The sequence below is a fragment of the Glycine soja genome, chromosome 1 (genome assembly GCF_004193775.1).
Source record: "Glycine soja cultivar W05 chromosome 1, ASM419377v2, whole genome shotgun sequence".
Taxonomy (NCBI): domain Eukaryota; kingdom Viridiplantae; phylum Streptophyta; class Magnoliopsida; order Fabales; family Fabaceae; genus Glycine; species Glycine soja.
Genome location: NC_041002.1, coordinates 47117308 through 47140008, shown reverse-complemented (window position 1 = coordinate 47140008; position 22701 = coordinate 47117308). Strand labels below are relative to the sequence as shown.

At 36.6% G+C, this 22701-nt stretch overlaps 2 protein-coding genes across 2 annotated transcripts; one reads left to right on the top strand and one right to left on the bottom strand.

The window, feature by feature from the left end:
• Window positions 1-569: 569 nt before the first annotated feature.
• On the top strand, window positions 570-3653 carry LOC114386479. Its single transcript, XM_028346523.1, has 2 exons — window positions 570-2747; window positions 2892-3653. Exons 1-2 carry the CDS (start codon window positions 570-572, stop codon window positions 3651-3653), a joined length of 2940 nt encoding a protein of 979 aa, XP_028202324.1.
• A 9528-nt stretch (window positions 3654-13181) lies between these two features.
• LOC114405357 lies at window positions 13182-13904 on the bottom strand. Its single transcript, XM_028367936.1, has 2 exons — window positions 13507-13904; window positions 13182-13305 (listed from the first exon to the last, which is right to left on the bottom strand). Exons 1-2 carry the CDS (start codon window positions 13873-13875, stop codon window positions 13204-13206), a joined length of 471 nt encoding a protein of 156 aa, XP_028223737.1. The 5' UTR covers window positions 13876-13904; the 3' UTR covers window positions 13182-13203.
• Between the last annotated feature and the right edge of the window lie 8797 nt (window positions 13905-22701).

Sequence of the window (22701 nt, the reverse complement as noted above, 5' to 3'; positions counted from 1 at the left end):
GTGAGGACGTGTGACAAAGAAGCCTTCAACTTGTGAGATATTGTTACGCATCATAATCAAGGGGTACCGCTAGCAGGGGGAACACAGGAGGTAGATAGTAGCGCGGGGGTGTCACTAGGAAGGCCCAAAAGGAGAGTAACCCTTCCCTCTCACCTAGAGGACTACATCCGTTAGCAGTTAGCCATGCAGATCGCGTAGACGTAAGTTGTAGTAGTTAGGGTGCATACTAAGCTGTGAAGGTTAGAAGGTTCTCGAACCTAGTTGCAGTAAGCATGGCCGTTAGGCCGTTAGAGGTTGTTAGGTTGTTAGAATCATGGAGGCATCCATATAAATGCTTGTATCTTCTGTTAATAAGCATGAAATAATACATTCTGATATTCCTTTCTTTCTTTTCCGTGGGAGGACTCTTGGGTCTCGAATACCAAGCGTAGCATTGGTGCTTTCATTGAGCAACAATGGTGGAAGCAACATGTTCTAGGGTTTCTGCAGATCGTATTGAGGATGCAATCGCGAAACTATCGGCTTCACAACTATCGATGTATACGAAGATCGATGACCTCCTTCAATGAATGACACAATTGGAGGCTGGCCAACAACCACCGCAGTCATCACTGTCGTCTTCAGCAGGCCAGACACCGCAAGCACATAACGCAGTCCACCGTATGAAGTTGGATGTTCCAAGATTTGATGGCTCGGATCCAACCGGATGGACCTTCAAGATAACGCAATTCTTTGAATATCACGCAACACCGGATCAAGAGCGCTTAACAATAGCATCATTCTATATGGAGGGGCCAGCTCTGGCCTGGTTCCAATGGATGCATCGCAACGCGCAACTCTCGTCGTGTTCGGCGTTCCTTCACGCGCTGCACTCTCGGTTTGCGTCGTCAACGTATGAAGACCCTACGGGGTTACTGTGTAAGCTACAACAACGCTCCTCAATTAGTGCGTATCTTTCAGAATTCGAATGCCTCGCAAATCACGTGGTAGGGTTACCAGCAACGTTCGTTTTAAGTTGCTTTATTTCGGGGTTGAACCCCTCTATTCGCAGAGAAGTACAGGTTTTACAACCTGTGTCGTTAGCTCAAGCGGTGGCGTATGCACGCTTACAGGAAGAAAAGATCATGGACTCACGGCGGCAGCAAACATCTCGGCCTCTCATGTCCACTGCGAACTCGAAAACAATTACAGGAACAACACCTCCTTCGTTCGCGAACAACTCGTCGCGAGGTTCAAACCCTTCTATCCCATTCAAAAGATTAACCCCAGAAGAACTCGCAGTCCGCCGGGAGAAAGGACTATGTTTCCATTGTGAGGAGAAGTACTTATGGGGACATAAATGTGCGCCCTCACTCTTCCTGTTAGTAGCAGAAGATGATCAATTGACGTCTGAAGTCGTCTCGACACGACCATCCTCACCAACAGAAGAATTACTCATGGAACCACCCCCAGCCCAGCGTTGTTTACATGCACTATCGGGACATTCAGCGCCTGAGACCTTACGCTTGAAAGGAACCATCAACGGATTTCATGTCAGTATCTTGATAGATGGAGGAAGCACGCATAATTTCCTCCATCACAGAGTGGTCGCGACACTAGGTTTCACTACCAAGGGGGTGGCACCATTGAAGGTTATGGTGGGAAACGGAGAGGAAATAAGATGCCAGGAACTATGTACGGCCGTTAACGTACAGGTGCAGGAGCATACGTTCATGGTGGACTTTCACATCCTACCCTTATGTGGCACAGATGTAGTTCTGGGAGTCGAATGGCTCAAAACATTAGGACCGGTTCTGACAGACTACACGTCTCCATCCATGAAATTCATCACTGAGGGTAAGCTTGTGGAGTTACAGGGGGAACGTGAGCAAATAGGTGAACCCGTGTCTCCCTCGCAACTGCGTCGTCTTCTACATAGGAGCCCCTCTAGCACCTTCTTCCATATTAGAGTGGAAACAAACACACAATCAGCTACAACACCACCCATCTTACCCGAGATTTCTGAGTTACTTACGAAATACTCATGCCTGTTTCAACCACTTACAAACCTTCCGCCATCTCGATCCACAGATCACGCTATCAATCTGCTACCCAATGCGACACCAGTGAATGTCAAGCTTTATAGATACCCGTATTACCAAAAACAAGAAATAGAAGATCAAGTATCGGCCATGCTTGCCAAGGGCTTCATTCAACCGAGCTCCAGTCCATTCTCTTCACCAGTTTTGCTGGTAAGTAAGAAGGATGAGACATGGCGCTTCTGCGTCGACTATTGGGCTCTCAACGCCATTACGGTGCGCGATCGCTTCCCCATCCCAACCGTGGATGAATTGCGCGATGAAATGGGAGGTGCTTGCTGGTTTTCGAAACTAGATTTGATGCAGGGATATCATCAAATCCTGATGAACAAGGAGGACGTTGGAAAGACAGCATTTCAAACTCATCAAGGGCACTATGAGTTTCGAGTTATGCCTTTTGGATTGTGCAATGCACCATCCTCATTCCAAGCCACAATGAATCAACTATTCCAACCTTATTTACGCAAACATATAATCGTCTTCTTCGACGACATATTAGTATACAACAAGACCATTGTTGATCATCTTCTTCATCTGGAAAACGCCTTTCGTACCTTAGTATCAGGTCAGTTCTCACTTAAACTTTCTAAATGTATGTTCGCGCAGCAGCAATTGGAGTACTTGGGGCATGTAGTAACGGTGGCAGGAGTCAAACCGGTGCCGGAGAAGGTCCAAGCTATCTAAACATGGCCCAGCCCACGTTCTCATCGTGCCTTATGGGGTTTCTTGGGTCTCGCGGGATTTTATCGAAGATTTATCAGAGGATATGTGACATTGGCATCCCCACTAACTAAGCTTCTGAGCCATGGTCAGTTCCAGTGGTCACCGGATGCCACTGATGCATTTCAAAAGCTGAAAGACGCCATTACCACAGCTCCTGTGCTCACGCTGCTTGACTTCACGATTCCCTTTGTTGTGGAGACTGATGCATCGAACATAGGTATGGGTGTCGTTCTGTCACAGGGAGGCCACCCCATTGCTTTTTTCAGCAAGCAATTCTGCCCGAGAATGGCCAATGCGTCCACTTACGTCAGAGAGTTGGCAGCCATAACCGCCGCTGTGAAGAAGTGGCGGCAGTATTTACTGGGCCACAAATTCACCATCTTGACAAATCATAGGAGCTTGAGAGAGCTCATGAGCCAAGCCATTCAAACTCCAGAACAACATCATTATCTCGTGAGGTTATTGGGATTCGATTACACGATCCAATATCGTTCAGGCCAAACAAAAACAGTAGCGGATGCATTATTGCGAGTTAACGAGGATACTCAGGCGTCTCTTTACATGTTGACCATGCCCCGGTTATTGTTCATGGAAGACCTACGTAAGGAACTCGCAAACACACCAGCTTTCAAGGAGTTGTACGAGCAGATTCAAGCTGATCCTGCAAAGTACTCAGATTATTTAGTAACCTCAGGTCTGATTCTACACAAGGGGCGCATCTGGCTTCCCCCAACATCATCCTTCATCAAATTACTCCTCGAAGAGTTCCACCAAACACCGGTAGGAGGCCATATGGGGGTGCAGAAGACATTGAAACGTCTCCAAGAAAACTTTACTTGGAGTTCACTTTGATCAGACGTTCGCAACTTCATTGCAAATTGCATCACATGCCAACATACGAAGTATGATAATCGAAAACCAGGAGGGTTGCTATGCCCTCTTCCGGTACTGACACTGCCATGGGAAGACTTATCAATGGATTTTATCGTTGGCTTGCCCGCATATAAAGGAAACACATGCATCTTTGTCGTCGTAGATCATTTCTCAAAGGGGTTACATTTGGGTATGCTTCCTCCACACCACACTGCGTACACCGTCGCGATGATGTTTATGGAGATCATAGGGAAGCTTCATGGAATGCCGCGAAGTATAATCTCCGATCGTGACCCTCTCTTTGTAAGCAAGTTTTGGAAGGAGCTCTTCGCCTTGAGTGGGACGCGCCTTCGTCTAAGCTCTGCGTATCATCCGCAAATGGACGGGCAAATGGAGGTCGCAAACCGCGCTATTGAACAATACTTGAGAGCATACGTTCATCATAAGCCGGCGACGTGGGGCCGTTACTTGCTGTGGGCGGAGTGGTCCTACAACACGCCGTGCCATTCAGCAACAGGGATGACTCCATTTGAAGTCACGTATGGCCGGAAACTGCCTAGCTTTCCCCAATATATCACGGGCACATCATGGATAGACGCGGTGGATGATATCCTCAAACAACGAGAAGAAGTCTTTGCCTTCCTACGAAAAAAGCTGAGCAAAGCTCAAGGGCGCATGAAGGAGACTACAGATAAACGACGCTGGGATCAGGAGTTTGACGTGGGTGACTGGGTTTTGGTGAAGCTTAGGCCCCATATACAGACGTCGGCGAAAGGAGCACCATACTCCAAGTTGGCCAAACGATACTATGGACCCTTTCAGATCATAGCTCGAATGGGTAAAGTGGCATATAAGCTGAAGTTACCTGATCATTCAAGGATACACCTCGTGTTTCACGTATCTCTCCTTAAGGCTTACATAGCGGGGGCAAACACCAGTAGCAGCGCAGACCTGCCATCGGAGGCTATTGACAACCACCCAGTTATTAAGCCTCTGACTATCGTGGCATCCAAGATTATTCCTTCGGACGCGGGGCCACGACTCATGGTGCTAGTGCAATGGGCTGGACTACCACCAGAGGATTCTTCGTGGGAAGACTGGTCCGAGTTCAAAGCCCTTCATGACCTTGAGGACAAGGTCTTGTTTGAAGAGTAGGGGAGTGTTACGCATCATAATCAAGGGGTACCGCTAGCAGGGGGAACGCAAGAGGTAGATAGTAGCGCAGGGGTGTCACTAGGAAGGCCCAAAAGGAGAGTAACCCTTCCCTCTCACCTAGGGACTACGTCCGTTAGCAGTTAGCCATGCAGATCGCGTAGACGCAAGTTATAGTAGTTAGGGTGCATACTAAGCTGTGAAGGTTAGAAGGTTCTCGAGCCTAGTTGCAGTAAGCATGGCCGTTAGGCTGTTAGAGGTTGTTAGGTTGTTAGAATCGTGGAGGCATCCATATAAATGCTTGTATCTTTTGTTAATAAGCATGAAATAATACATTCTGATATTCCTTTCTTTCTTTTCCATGGGAGGACTCTTGGGCCTCGAATACCAAGCGTAGCATATATTATTTTTAGGTCATGATCAGAGGCAGAATAAAAGAGGAGAATGGAGACACAAAATGAAGGAGCCAATTGATCAAGGAGGGAGAGTTTGAGGTGTTGAACATGATCAGGGGTTGCACAAGATGGCTTTATTGTGTCTTTAGATACAATCTCAGCTTTCACTACCATTTAATTGGAACGAATATTTGTCACAAGATGTTATTATTGCTATATATGTAGGACTCTGGTATAATATTCTCAACCAAATGTTGCTCACTTTCTCCTATAGAGAAAATTTTGTGCATGATCAATTATCTATTTATAGTGTAAAATAAAATAAATTACACTCGCATCTCCTTATGTTAATGTTTATTATATTCAACTTTATTTCCTTTTTTTTATCATACACAAGACTTTTTTTTTTACCATTTATTACACTACGAACTAGGCATGTCATTTGCAAAGAGTGTCAAACTATTGACCGCATGCAACACACAATGAGAGCACCAATCGTTGGCGAGGTCGTCGCGGCACTGGAAGAAGTCGTAAATGTTTTCGGAGGAGGTGGGGACCATAAAGTTGTTGTGGTTGATGAAGGTGACGGAGTTGACGAGGGAGGTGAGAAACGAGATAACGGTGTTTTCATAGGCAAAACTCAACGTGAACTTGAGTTGGGAGCAAACTTGTACGAGAGTGATAGGAATTCCTAGATCATTTCACAAAAAATTAATACCATTAGTAACGATGACTGTTCAGGAGAAACAAAAAAAATATGATTTTAGAAAAGGAATATAAGTATAATAGACGCTAACCTCATGGAGAACAAGTATAATTTGCTTTATAAATATAAGTAACCAAGGGGTTAAGTTTAACAGAAAAGAAATAATTAATGTTTTTTTTTCTTTTTAAAAAATAAAGCGGACAAGGAGTATAGATATAAGACTTAGTGTTGCTATCACTACTAGAAAAATAGCTTTTTAAGACACGTGATTTACGACGGTTATTTGAGGAACCGCATTAGAAAGTGGTGCGGTGGCATTTTTGTAATTATTGTGTAACAAATTGCATTTTACGACGCACTTTCTAAGGCGGTTATTGAAAACCGCCTTAGAATGTTATGTTTTAAAAAATTTATGTCGGTTTTTAGAAAAAAACCGTCGTAATTCTTAAAATAAAAAAAGCCAAACTGCTTGCTCCTTCGTTTGAACCTCGCGGCTGTACCTTTCTGCTACCTTTCTCCTTGCTTTGAACCCTAGCCTAGACCTTTCTGCTTGCTCCTTCGTTTGAACCCTCGCGTGTTTGTTCACCTTGCACCTTGCTCCTTCGTTTCTCCTTGCTTTGAACCCTAGACCTTTCACCTTGCTCCTTTCTTTGACATTGACCTCAGCTCTTCTTCCATTGAAGCCCTACCCCTTCTTCCATTGAAGCTCCTTTCTTTGACATTGACCTCACCTCTTCGACTTCATCACTCCAACTTCTCGGCTCGAAGTTTCGTGAAGACAGAGATTGGTTAGTCAGTTACTAACTTTGTTAGGTTAAGCTTATTTTAACCTTGTTTTAGGTTAACTGCTTCGTATACTGTTGAAGAAAGGTTGCGGGTTCCATGTAATTTCTTTTAATGGTGATGTTTGGTAATTGTGGTTGCAGGGAAGACACGCACATGTCATCGATGACTTGTTGATGAAGAAGCTGATGCATTTTTGAGTGGGCTGCAAACGGGTCAGTGGCTATTTCTTATTGAAGCTCTGGTTGATGTTCGTATGGTGTTTTATTATTAAACTATATTTATATTGATATATTGGTTATGTTTTTTTAATTTGATATTTTGTTGATATGTTCAACTTTGTTCATATACAGTTGAATATTAATTTGTTGGTCTTTAATCCCTTCCAGATGTTAGTGTAGAATCCTAATTTTAGTGAAATTTAAATTAAAATGGTTGATTGAAGTCATCAACTTCATTCCTTTTGTGCAATTTCGCTCCCTTGTTCGTGCATTGCTCAACACTGATGCATTTCCACACACAAGACAAACAAAGCAGTACATCCATTTAAGCAAAAGAAATGAATTAAATTCAAATATACTGAAACTTAGAATGGAAAAATAGAATAGCTGTTGCTCACCATAGCATGCTAATGCTCCTCCCATCAAAAGCATCCCAATAGCAGAAAGATATAAATATACCTGCATGATAATTTTGGTCACCAAACCATGATTTTCAAAATCATTTTCAAAAGACTAAGAAAACAAGCATGATTCATTAACAATTATCTTCATATTTTAAAAACAGTCTCAACATCATAATTAAGGCCCTCAACTTAGACTAGAATACCCTGTAAGTTAATTTCACTGACAATACTAAAAGTACAAACCATGGTTTGCCATATTAGCATTTACTCCATCTAGTGTACAGTATAAACCATCCAAATAATATAAAATTTCATTTCATCCAGGCAAAATATGCCAAAGCTCTTCCCACAGTTATTCCTAAAAGAAAATTAGAATAATCTTCAAGATTTCTATGTCATACTTTAAAAAGAAACAAGAGTAAGTTACATGGAGTACACAGCCATTTTACAAGGGTTTTTCTTACAGATATGTTGGGATATTGGGTAGCTTAGCTTCATTGATTCTTGGATCTCTGTTTTCATTTTATTTTTTTTTTACTTATAAAGGAGGATTTCTTATCCTCCTAACTTTGTAATCATCTTCTATATTTACAGAGATATTTGAGCCAATTAAGTCCGTAGAAGAATTCAATTTTGGTTGGGCCTAGGCCACTTTCTTTTACCAAGGAAAAATATATTGAATTAGGTGACAAGGGTTCTTTATATGTTTAGAATTCTATATCAAATCAAAATGAAATAGAAGCTTTTTTATACTATAAGAGTAAGCTTATGTTTTCAAATTAAAAATAATAAATTAATAGCCATTTACAGATTTACTCCTTATTTAAAAATAGTGATAATGGTTAAGGTAAAAAGAATTTCAACTATTATGCCACCAAGAAAGACAAAGAGTGGCTCATGGCATCAAAGATTATAAATAACAACAGAAACCTAAGCCTTTTTCCACTAAATTAAATGAGATTGGCTACATGAATCAAATGGTAACTGATTCAAAGTCTTTGGCATACCAATCTACCATAAAAAATTCGGCCTCACATTCAATGGCCACTACTTTCTTTTTCAGTAGTTTCTCTTGATCTAAAAGGGATGTCACAATATCTGTATTACTCACATCCAATTCCCTCATCAGTTTAGCAAGTTGGGATCCCATTTCATTTGACCTTTGCAGCATCATCTCCTCCTGAAGTTGTAGGTCTGATATGTTTTTAGCAAAATTATTTAGCTTGATGGTGATTTCTCCAGCTTCAACTTCTTTCTTATTAATACGATCAAAACTGTTCTTGATGTCAGCCAGCAGTTTCCCTTTCAAGATTCTGCACATATCAAGCTCTTGCTTTGTCCTATAATTATGTTCCTTCAAATCACTTATGACAGAGTTCGATTCACACAAGCCGTGTGAAAGCAAACCATTTTCTGCATGCATCCCTGTTACTGTTTCCAGTAAAATACCCATGTGACAGAGATGTAGCACACCATTTAGGAAGGAGTAAGCGCCGAAAATGCATGAACAGTTACATGGAATCATGACATTTTTTTTTATAAAAAAAAGTATTAATTAAGAAGTTTTAAATTTAAAAAAATAAGACAAGATTTGGCTGAAATGACGTACGTGTGGTTTTTCACGAAAATTTATTCGAAAGAATCAGCATATTTGGGTATATAAACTACTAAAATCCCACTGATATAAGTAATGTATTGGCAATATAGTTTTGTTATATTTACTTTGTTATAGACAATAAAATAATTAAGATAAACGTGATATAATATACACCAATTCGTTTTCCTTATTTAACTAGTTAGACTATGCGTGTAATGCACGGATGTTTAATTTAATTTATGTTTGGTACTTAAGATAATGAAATTTTTATTGAGTAAATGAATAGCTAAATATTTTTTTTAAAAAAATTGGTTGCTAAAGTTTTTTCGGTGTTAAAATTAATTCAAATGTATTTATAATTTTATAATTGAAGCGATAGATTTATTGTTTAAATTTAGTAACTTAATTGTTTTTTAGTTTATATTTTAAAATTCAGTATATATTTATAATTTTATTTTCAGATGAAAATGATAAAAAAAAAATCATCCACGTGCTTGAAAATTAAAGAAAGTGATTACCTTAAAATAAAGGGTTATACTAACAAAGAAAAATACCATATTTTTATTTCACGCTGACAAAGAAAAATACCATATTTTTATTTCATGCTTTCACATTATCTCTATCTATTAAATCATTACCCTTCTAACTATTTTAAATCACATAGACAAGGGTAGCTAAAAAGTCACATCAGATTCGAAAAACAACACAGCACTTTATTCCATTCATGTTCCGTCGGGTAAGAGAAAATTCTTTTAAGCAGTTATTATTATTATTATTATTATTATTATTATTATTATTATTATTATTATTATTATTATTATTATTATTATTATTATTATTATTATTATTTATTCATTTGTGTAAATGATCAACTCAATTAATCATAAGTCACGTGCATTAACTTTTTCACTCCACGTCTCCAAGGAAAATACAGATATGTATTTTTCATGTGAAACGTGTTACTTCTGTCAAAAAATGTGAAACATATTGCTACTGCAATTTAATTACAAATGCAAGAGTTGTGAATAGAATCAGGAAAAACTAAAGAGTAGAATTACATGCTCTGTGCTTTAATGATAAATAGCGTATAGCGATCAGACTTAAACTTTCTAGATGTTCAGAAATTTAATTATCTATTACATCTTCAGCCCCATAGTAACAGTGTTGGGTAAGAAATTTTTTTTAAATAATTATCATTAATGATAAGAGCTAAAATAAATTAATGATGATAATATTAATTTTATAAAAAAATTATTTATTTATTAATTTTTCTTGATTTATATAAAATAACTTAAAATTATAATTATAACGAGGCGGGAGTAATTATGCTAAACTTTGTTAATACCCGTATTTACTACATATATAGCCTATAAGAATTTTATTTTTATATTTTTTTCATAAATCTTTAAATTCTAAAAAAAAGAACTTGTTTAAAATTCTTTTTTGTATTCCACTTTACTTCAGAATTTCTCTTCTTTATTTCAGATGATAAAGTGGAATAAAAAAAAGAATTTTAAAAAGTTTCTTTATTTCAGAATCTAAAATTTGAAGATTGATGGAAAAAAATAAAACTTAAACAAAAATATTTCTCTCTTTTAAGAAAAAAGATGTATTCATTAGTTCATATCGTTGAAGCAGAACGACATATGATTTTGAAAGTGAGAAAACTTAATATTCAACTAATTCTATTTCTGTATATTTAGTGGCACCGGCAGAGGCAAGAGAACAGTGACTGGCCATTTCTATAGTTAGGCTTGATTACTAATATGATTTTTTATATCATATACTTTATAATATATCCCAATCTTGATTCCTCTTTTTAATAAAAGGTTCAATGTATCACGATTAAGCGATTACAATTGGTTACTAGAAATTATTTGATTAATTACTTGGTTATGACAGTTAGTTAGTTACTAGAAGTTATTTGAGTAAGTTAATATCGGTTACTCAAGTTAGTTATTTTCTGTCTTTATATAAATAAACTAACTTTGTAATACTTTTATGAATGTATCCTAAAATTGCTTTTCATCTATCTTTCATTTCTGATATGGTATCAGAGGTTTTTGCTTTCGTGCCTCTTGCTTCCTATTGAAGCTATTTCTGGTTCTGCCTAGTGGTGTAGATAGTACTGCTAGCCCTCGCTTTGTGGCAACAAAGGGGCGTGTTGCGAGTCCCATATCGGGTGGTTAACGAACATGGTAAGTTCTTATATAGCTGGGTAGGTCACCCCCTTATGAATTGATTTTTAAGGAAACCTTTCGGATGCCTGGTTGGTTCTTTTTTTTTTCTCTCATGGTCATGGCTGCCGTTGATGATTCTAACCCCTTCATTCTTCCTCCTTCCGACAATCCTAACATTGCCTTAGTTTCTCATCCTCTTACCGGTGAAAACTACAATTCTTGGAAGAAAGCAATGTGTATGGCTCTTCATGGGAAGAACAAATATGGGTTTGTCGATGGTTCAATTCCTGAACCTGCTTTGGGTCACTCAACTCATGCTTTGTGGCATTGCAACGATAATATCGTTTCTTCTTGGCCGCACTTTAACTTTTTCACCATTGGCTCAGGAAATTTCTTAGTCATTTTACTAGTATATGTAGATGACATCATCTTCTGCAATATATCAAATTTGCTCCTGGACAAAGTTTGCTTTTCCCTATTCACCCGACGAAAATCGGGGCCTCATTCAAGAATTCCATCTTGATGAGTTTATCCAGTCTCTCAGGACTGGCTCTCCGCTTCCTTCAGTGGTTGCGGATAGACTTCATCTCTTCGTTGAAGCTGATTCTTACCTCCTCCATGAGGTTCAGGAAAGAAACTGGTTTCCACCGATGATGGTTCTTGTCTCTAACAACAAAAAGCTCGCTATCCGTATAGAGGCGATTATCCACTCCAAAGATTGGGGTCCAGGTATCATGGTTCTCATGATCGACCCAATCGACTACCTCTATGGTAGACTCGATTTCCATCTCGACGTTCTCTGTCGAGATAGTATCAACCATGAAGTCTTGGTTGATTTTGGTTGCATATTGTGCCTTGTCTTCTGTTACTAGTGAAATTGTTTGGTTAAGCAAATTACTTCTTTACTTTGAAGTTGATGTGCCCTCTGTGATGCTATTTTGTGATAATAAATCTGCTATCAGTCTTGTCTGCTCATCATGAACGATCCAAGTACATTGACATTGATCATCATTTAATTTCATCCGAGAATATGTTCAGTCCAAAGTAGTCACGCTTGTCCATGTCAAGCGCCAACACCAAGTTGCAGATGTTTTTACAAAAGCACTTCCAAGCCTGATTTTTGATAACTTCATTGCCAAGTTGGAAATGATTAGCATCTATTTGCCAACTTGAGGGGTATCACGATTAAACAGTTGTAGTTGGTTACTAGAAGTTATTTGAGTAGTTACTTGATTATGACAGTTAGTTAGTTACTAGAAGTTATTTGAGTAAGTTAGTGTTGATTACTCAAGTTAGTTATTTTCTGTCTTTGTATAAATAAACCAACTTTGTAATATTTTTATGAATGTATCCTAAAACTGTTTTTCATTATTTTTCATTTCTTTCATTTCTGATACAATGTATATTTTTAAAAAGACTTCTATATAATTTTTTTTTGTATAATTAAGGTTTACACCATTAAATTATAAATTTGAATATTTTTTATTAAAAAAATACTAGCAATTAAAACACTTAACCATATTTATTATTAAATTAAAAATGAATTTAATGATCATATATCAACTAAATTACAAATCATTATTAATATAATATTTAAAATAATCATTATAAAAATTAACAAACTTAACATATATAATTTTTTTTTCAAGCATAAAGAAGATATTATATTAATATGGGCATAAGAAATACCCAGAAGTTTACAATTGAGAACCATGTGCCTATCTATGTCCTAGGTAAGCTACTTGTTAATGGTTAAGAGATATTTGAGTCACAAAAAATCCCAAAGATAGCCTAACAATCACGCCAGCTTCCATAAAAAGCATATTTTGAAAGTATACACTGAAGCATAATACATCATAACCATGAACAAGTGTCTCTCATCCCAGAGAATTATGAACCTTCACCTCTTCATTTCCTCACGCACACAGTACCACCCAAGGAAACGCAGCGCAATCAAACTAATATGCAGTTAAATTGCAGCTGCAACACACAATTTTGGGATTGACGTCCACTCATAGAAAGATGATTTGAATCTAATTGTTTGGCCCTCAACTAGGACTATGATTCCAGCTTTATGTCATCTATAATCTTCTAAAAGTCAGGATTTCCTTCTCTAAATATTATGTTGTTTTGGTGCCTCCATAATACCCACACCACTTTCCATATCTGATTGCTCTTTGTCTTTCCTATCCCCTGGCCATGTTGCACAAGGTGAATGAAAGGTGTTAGTGGGAGACCCACCTCAATGGACATCCACTTATACAGACACATCCATATGGCAAAAGAAAGGTTACATGAGAAAAACAAGTAAGTGTCATCTTCTTGAACCAGATTACAGAAGGGACATAGAGTATTGTTTTCCTCCAATGTTATCCCTCTGTCCAAAAGATTTACCTTGCTTTGTATTTTGTTCAGCAGCAAGCTCCACGAGAATGCCAAAGCCTTAGAAGATGCCTTGATGTTCCACAGAGTACTCCACACTTTAGAATCAATGTGTTGTTCAGTCTCCCCCTCCTGTGATAAAAGTGATTTGTACATATGTTTGACACAGTAAGTCCCTTCACTGTTGTTCATCCACACCCAATTGTCCTTCTTGTTAATAATTGATTTTTTGTTGTCAATCAATTCCATAAAAGTGGCCACCAGATCATGGTCCCATAGGAACCAATTATGTCTCCAAGCTAAATTCCAGATCCATGTATCTCCATCCCACACACCCATTTGAGGAATCTTGCATTCTTTTTGTAGTGAATTTCCAAACATTCTTGGAAATGATATTTTCAAATTATTATCACCTACCCAGCCATCCTCCCAGAAATAAAATGTGCCCCCTCTCCCCAACTCCTTTCTAATTTTACTACAAAACCATCCATCCTCTCTCCCCAAATTACATACTTTTTGTAAGTCAAGCCACCAAAAAGAACCCTTTCACACTACTCTATGGACTATCTCTCTTTCCAACTCACCATATTTAGCTCACAAAATTTCAAGGTTTTTTTTGTCATTGTACACTCTTTTTCACATCAAAATTCTCAAAGTACACTACTTTGAAAATTATTTTTTAAAGTGCACTAGTTTTGCTTCCTCTACGGGAGTCGAGTTTGGGCACCCCAACTTCCTTTTGTGTTCTGCTTTTTTTTTTTAAAATTAAATATTATATTATATAAAAATATTTTTAATTACTTTTAAAATTATTTAATTACTAAATTATTTTTTTAATATTGATTAAATTAATTTTTTTTATTAACAAAAATATACATATAAAGAAAAATATAAAAATTGGATAAAATTAGAGTATAATTTTTTATTTATGTTATATGTAATTGTGTAGTTAAATTTATGTTTTGTTAATTTTTTATGTTCTTATAATTAAAAAATAATAAAATTAGTCAGTAGTATTAAAATACAGTAAAAAAAAACACCGCGAAAAAATATATGATACATCTGTCTTATAAAGTAGACAAAATACTCAAATTACAGTAACTGAAATGATACTTGACAATAATGAAACATATTAAAATTACAATTACAACACAAACATAACAAAAGTCATGAGGATATGAAATATGTTATGCAGAATACATGTCTTCTTCTATTTGAATTATTGGTTTGTTAAAAATAGTCAAAATTTCTATTGTGCAGGATCGTTTCCAATAGTTGGATTGTGCTAACACCTTTAGCAAATCTTCATCATTTTTCAATTCTGTTATCTCATATTCAATCAAATTTTCGGAATACTTAGAATGACCTAGTTGTCGAAAGAACAATCGTATAACCAATTGTGATCCATGAATTCCATTAGGGGGAACCCCTATAGGTGTAACTTGCTTGATTAAATCCTTGAGTTTCTCCATGCCACATCCCGAAGGAATGTCAAATCTTATTGGATTAGTTCCAGTAAAGGACTAACCCAAAAACTCAGCTTGACGTGGTATGTTCCCCTTCCCGTTGTAATACATAATTGCATCATGAGTAGGAGTGATGGTTGATTGAAGCAGGTTGAGTATAGCATCCGGTGTTCTAATAATAGTACATAATAATTCTATAGGGCCAACACATGAGTATTGCTCATTGCACATTAACATTGTATAAACATCATCATCATTTTTCAATTATAGAGATTGAAAAAAATATTGCTGACCTTCATCTATGAATGGGTTGTCGGTAATAGATTTCATCAAGTAATTGATCGTTGGTTAGTTGAAGGGTGTTGTGCATTCTACACTTGAGTGTATCAAAAGAACAATTGTTAGGAACTCGCATTGGTGTTGGAGTGAGAATTTGAAAATAAACATCAGTTTGATTGTGAGTGATTGATCCATTTGAAAAAATGAAAGTTAATCTGAAGTTAGCAATGGATGGTCTGACTGTTTGTTTCTCCCAAAAATGACATAGTAATAAGATTGAATTTGGTTTATGAAATTATGTTGTGTGAGATTGTGTGTTTGTATTGTGTGTGTGTTGTGTTATTTATAGTTGTATGAGTATTCTTCCAGGTTGATGTGTATTGGAATCCAATGTTTCTTTTTCTCCCTAGTAAGTGATGTAACAGACGTCCATTACAATTCTAGAGTGAACAAAGGGATTATGAGTTGTCCATCTCATGTCAGTTTTGCACACGTCTCTAAAAATTAAATGTCTCACCTGCAAAACTGACATGAAATGGACAACTCATAATGCAAAGTGCTGTCAATTTGGACTGTGTTTTTTCTCATGTAATTAAAGCAGCAGACGTTCATGATGATTTTCAGAGTGAACAAAGCTGTCCATTTCATGTCATTTTTGCAGGTGAGACATTTAATTTTTAGAGACGTGTGCAAATTGCAGAGTGTTGTCAATTTGGACTGTGATTTTTCCCTTGTAATTAAAGCAGCAAACGTTCGTGATTATTTTCAGAGTGAACAAAGAGATTATGAGTTGTCCATTTCATGTCAGTTTTGTCGATGAGACATTTAATTTTTAGAAATAGTGTAGTGTAAATGGCAAAGTATTGTGAATTTTGACAGTTATGTTACCATGTCAACTATTGCAATAAAAGTGGGTAAACTGAAAATTGCTAATTTAAATTTAGAGGAAAAATTATTTCAATACGTAAAGTGATAACTGAAGACGAACATAAGACATTACATGAAAATCTCAAAGAAGAAATAACTTAGACATGAATGATCCGTAGATTATCAATCCCGTTTGAATATAGGTTCGTGGGATGGAGACAGGTTACTTCCTTCGGGCCCAGAAGAGGAGTTAGTATCACTATCATGGTTTTTGACCCAACAAGTCTCGTATTCATCTGATAAGTCCTCAAGATTAGAGGTTGAGCCATGTTGGTTGCCTGGTGGGTTATTATTGTGACAGGTTATGGCAAATAACTCCACAAATGGTAGTGATGGGTTGTTGTAAAAAAATGTTGAACATTTGTCGAACATCAGCATCATCTCGCAGAATAAAAGATGTGTACATATAACGTTGTCTTGACTCAAATATAGGGCACCGAAAGTGGAGATGTTGGATATGTTGTTCTGGGTCAATGTTTAGTTTTTGGTGAACAAGTTCAAGCAATTGTGTAAAGGTTATGACCTTGTTGACCATGAAAGTTTTTGTGTTGTTACTAACGAAGGTGGTGCCCCCATTAGTATTGCAAATTTGGCCGTCGTAGTAAACACAAACATATGCAGTTAGGTGACACATTGTGGTAGGGATTGAGATGAAAATTTGAAATTGTTAGGAATGTCTTTAGTTGTAGTGGTATTTATAGAATTTGGTTATAGTTGGGTGAGTCACTAGTTAACTAGGGGTGGGTAAGCGGGCCGGCCCGCTCTGCGTAAGGCCCGCCGGCATAAGCCCACATTGGTAGCGGACCGGGTCAATCCGCCCCGCTTCTTACACAGACCAAATAAATTGGTCCGTCCCCGCCCCACGGTCAAACGGGCCGATCCGCGGACCTAGTTTTAAAAGACCTTTAATTTTAACAAAAATATAATACAATCAAATTAAGTTCAATACAAAGGTAAATAAAATCTCAATAATTAGTCACTTACATCACTAAAATAAATAATGTCTTAACAAAAGAAAATCCAAGCAATAAATCTAAAATATGAAATTTAAACATCTCTAACAACAAATGATTTCATATTTGAAGTAGCTTGAGCCTTCTCCATCTTCATATCTTCATCTTCTTTTCCTAAAACTCGAAATAATAATAAATATTAGAATAAAGTCAAGTTAAGTGATTAAAAGACAATAATTATTACATATTATTTACCTTTCATATCAAATACTAATAACCAATTTCTAGTATATATCAAGGCTTGTACGTTGTCAACAAGAAGCCTAGTTCGATATTTGTTAAGCACACGTGAGTAGAAAAAATGTTCTTAGCCTGCTACAACTGCTAAATATGATATGAGCTATTTTTTATAAAAAAAAATATATTGAAATATCTTTAAAAATATTTATTTAACAATTATTTTTTACTTAAAGGATAAGACTTAATATTTTTATTATTTATGACTTTCAGATATGAAAATGATAGATTAAAAGAGAAAAAGATCGAGAAAATATCAAAAAAGAATATTTTTAACAGGTTATCACTTATCTTTTTTATCTTTATCTTTTATTTTTCTTATCTTATCCTTTTTTATCTTTATCTTCTTTTAATTTAAATCTTTTATTTTTGTCTTTATATCTTTATCTTATCTAATATATTTCTTTATCTGTCATTTTAAAAGAAAAGTTTAAAGTGAAAAAGAGAAAATCAAACCTAATATAATTGGGTCAAGAACACACAAATTAAACCTAATGCGGGTTGCGGGCAACCCGCGGACCCCGCGGGCCAAACCCGCATAGTCTGCAGGTTAAGCGGAGCGGGCCCAAAAATATGACATAACCATAGACCGTTTAAAAAAATTGGTCCGTAACCTGCGCGGACTGTGGGCCCCATGGGTCAATCCATGAACCTGAGCCCGTTTATCCACCCCTATAGTTAACTATGCATTTAGATGAACGGGTAAATGAACACTTCAGCATATTTACAAGGGTCCATAATGTGCAAATTGCAGAGTGAAAAAAAACAACTGAGTGAAAAAAAAACTGAGTTGTTCACGTCATAGTTTTATTGGTGCGACATTAATTTTTTTTAGAGATGTGTACAAATTGCCGAGTGTTGTCAATTTCGACTGTGATTTATCCCTGATAATTGATGCAGCAGAAATCCATTATAATTTCAGAGTAAAAAAAAATGATTTGTGAAAATTGCAAAGTGTGTTACGAATATTTTTTTTTTTGGAATTTTTGACGTTATTATCTTGGAAAAAGTGTCCAAATCATAGTTTTTTTATTTTGTGCTTGTATTTTGAGGTGATATCCCATGGAACTGGTGCACGATATAATTTTTTTTTTATTCTTTGACGTTCAAAACATAGAAAAGTGTGTCACGAATATCATTAATATATTCGATATAATTTGAAAAAAATGCAGAACATGGATACTTAAGCATAGTTGCAAGGGTCCAAATCATAATTTTTTTTTAATTTGCACTTGTATTTTGAGGTGTTATTCCATGGAACTGGTGCACGAAATAATTTTTTTTGGATTCTTTGACGTTCAAACCATAGAAAAAATGAGTCACAAATATCATTAATGTGTTCAACATATTTTTTAAAAAATGCAGAACATGGGTACTTAACCATAGTTGCAAGGGTTCAAATCATAGTTATTTTTATTTTGTGCTTCTATTTTGAGGTGTTATTTCATGGAACTGATGCACAAAATAATTTTTTTTTTATTCTTTGACGTTCAAACCCCAGAAAAAATGAGCCACAAATATCATTAATGTGTTCGACATAATTTTAAAAAAATGCAGAGCATGGGTACTTAACCATAGTTGCAAGGGTTCATATCATAGTTTTTTTTTTTTTTATTTTGTGCTTCTATTTTGAGGTGTTATTCCATGGAACTGGCGCACGATATAATTGTTTTTGGATTCTTTGACGTTCAAAACATGTAAAAAGTGTGTCACGAATATCATTAAAGTGTTGGACATAATTTGAAAAAAAAATGCAGAACATAGATACTTAAGCATAGTTGCAAGGGTTCAAATCATAGTTTTTTTAATTTTGTGCTTCTATTTTGAGGTGTTATTCCGTGGAACTGGCGCACGATATAATTTTTTTTGGATTCTTTGAAGTTCAGACCATGTAAAAAGTGTGTCACGAATATCATTAAAGTGTTGGACATAATTTGAAAAAAATGCAGAACATGGGTACTTAAGCATAGTTACAAGGGTCCAAATCATAGTTTTTTATTTTATTTTGTGCTTCTATTTTGAGGTTTTATTCCATGGAATTGGTGCATGATATAATTTTTTTTGGATTCTTTGTCGTTCAAACCATAGAAAAAATGAGTCACAAATATCATTAATGTATTCGACATAATTTAAAAAAAATGCAAAACACTGGTACTTGACTATAGTTGCAAGGATTCAAATCATAGTGTTTTTTATTTTGTGCTTCTATTTTGAGGTGTTATTCCATGGAACTAGCGCACGATATAATTTTTTTTTTATTTTTTGACGTTCAAACCATGAAAAAAGTGTGTCACGAATATCATTAAAGTGTTGAACATAATTTGAAAAAAAAAATGCAGAACATGAGCACTTAAACATAGTTGCACGGGTCCAAATCATATTTGATGATGCCGTTACAGGGGTACTTAAACATATTTGATCCCATTATCACAACATTTTATACTTCAATGACCAAGACGATGACCGGTCCCACAAGGTGGTGGACACCGATTATGTCGTGGATTTCTTCTTTCCAGTATGACTGGTTCTCCCACGTCATGATGATGTTGTTGTTCTATGTTAGTATTTTCAATGTTGGTTGTTGCAACTGAAGAACTTTGACCTTGTTCTCCAAATGAATGCAGTGCATCGAACTATTGTAAAGTAGCTAAATATGATGCCACTGAATTTGGTGTGTTGAAATCAACGCCAAATAAATCGGTCATCCATTCATGGGTGGTTGCGGTGACTGACTCGCCAAAAGTTTGATGAACAGGTGAAGGAGTAGAATACATTGACTGAGGATATGGAATTTTAAAATGTGTTTGTTCAACACCTGAACCTACAACATTATGGGTAATTGTTGTGTGTGGATCATGTAGTTGTTGTGCAACAGACAAGAACAAAGTAGTATTTTTCCTATACCATTCTCTGTACGCTGGTGTATGTGTCACTATTCCTTCAACCCATTGCCCAGCTAAAACATCATTGTGTTTGTTTTTCCAGATATTAATCCACTTCGCATGGTATTCCATCCAATCAGTGTAATGATTGCCTCGCATGTCAATTTGGTGAAGTAGATCAAGATTCATGGGATCAACAGGGATATCTTGTTGTAGTCCAAACTGTAGCTTCACCCGATTTGTTTGATGCCATTCGACAATTGAGAAACAAATAATTGCAATACATGCAGACCAAATCTCCATGTCTCTATATGCACGTCTGGGTAGGTGTTCTTCAAATCCTCTATATGGGACCCAAGAAAACTGAAATATATGCCAACAAGGCAACATGTTAGTATGTATTTACATATTTAAGGTACAGATCATGATAGTATTATACCTCATGGCTCTCCATATGATCTATACGAGACCTATATCCGACTAAGTCACCATGAGGTGTGGCCCTATATTCTAATCTACCACCACTCCATCTAAAATATAAAACATACAAAATTAGTATTCATTATAATGTTATAATACACGTCATTGAAATAAAAAAAATTTACATTTCGCTATATGTAAATAACCTTTTAGCCAGTTGAAAAGTTGTTTCGGGTCGTGGGACTCTTGGTGCAATAAAAGGCATGCGGTACCAAGCCCATGACTGCAATAGTATGACACAACCACCCATAGATTTACCAACCTCCGATGATGCTCGACATAGTTCTCTATACAGGTTTGCTAAACAAGCCGAACCCCAACTATATTTTTTTGTGTTTTTCAAATCACGTAATAGGTTCAAATACATTAAATGAACTCTATTTCCAAATTTATCAGGAATTAAAGCACCGCTAATCATGTACATTATGTAAGCTCTACACCTGCATTGTAGTTGGTGCATTGTTGGTTCTTTGGGCAATGGCGCACGCAATATGCTTGGCAACCATGTCAGCTTCAATGCGACTCCTTTACATGCATTTTCGAAAGGGACTTCCCCTAGTAACTCGTGGCATAACTCATCCCAATATAAGAAGCTAGGTCCAACCACAACACGACCATCGACTCTAATGCCTAGATGAAGTGCAACATCTTCGAGTGTGATGGTGCACTTTCCCCATGGCAAGTGAAAGGTATGTGTTTTAGACCTCCATCGTTCAACCAATGCAGTGATCAATGCATGATCGATTTTACACTATTTGATTAGGGCAATATGTTGGAACCCGATACGCGATAATAATGATATAATTTGTGGTTCTGGTTTAGGTATTGTATGGTAATAGGAAGTGATTAACTCATTAATCGTAGTACGAGAACGATGAACGTGTTGATGACGCAATAGAGGTTTATCATCCATGAGAATGATGTCAAATGGTAAACCGAATACAAATGATATAAAATTTGAAGTTGGGTGATGCAAATGTGGTATTGACATGCACCTCTCATCTATTTATTATTTAAACTGTGTTTAGTTTTGCAAGCACAAATACACTTAAGGTAACTGTAATGCCTCGAGATTCCAAAGCATATTTATAATTTGTCTCATTGTAAGGCCTTGAGATTTCAAAGCACGTTAACATGCCTGTGGTACTGTGATGCATCGAGATTCTAATTCATGTGAATCAATGAAATTTTGTGCACACTATTCACCCGCATGCGTACGTTAACCGTATTAACTTGGTTCTCAATAATTCGCATGTCCTCAACATTACACTTAAGGTAACTGTAATGCCTCGAGATTCCAAAGCACATTTATAATTTTTCTCATTGTAAGGCCTCGAGATTCCAAAGCATGTTAACAACAACTGTGGTACTGTCACGCATTGAGATTCTAATGCACGTGAACCAATGACATTTTCATGCACACTATTCACCCGCATTAGCTTCGTTCTCAACATTTCGCATGGCCTCAACATTACACTTAATGTAATTGTAATGCCTCGAGATTCCAAACCACATTTATAATTTGTCTCATTGTAAGGCCTTGAGATTCCAAAGCACGTTAACACGACTGTGGTACTGTGACGCATCGAGATTCTAATTCACATGAACCATGGACCCCTGATTGATTGCATATATAAACCTACCATGTCACCCAATACTTTGCACAGTTGCGTCTAATCAAATTGTGAGAGAAAACAGAGAGGGATAGCAATGAGGTCAGAGTCTATTTGTGCGTACGTTTATATCAATGGTGAAATCATTCAAAGTTCAAGTGCAAATGCAATTTTCAGAGGTGACAAGACAAAGTCGTTACTCTTGAATCCAACAATGACGCTACCAAATATAATCACTGCAATACAATCATCAATTACAGATAATGGTGTTACGCCTATAATTAATGCCCTTTGGTATCGTTATCCTGTA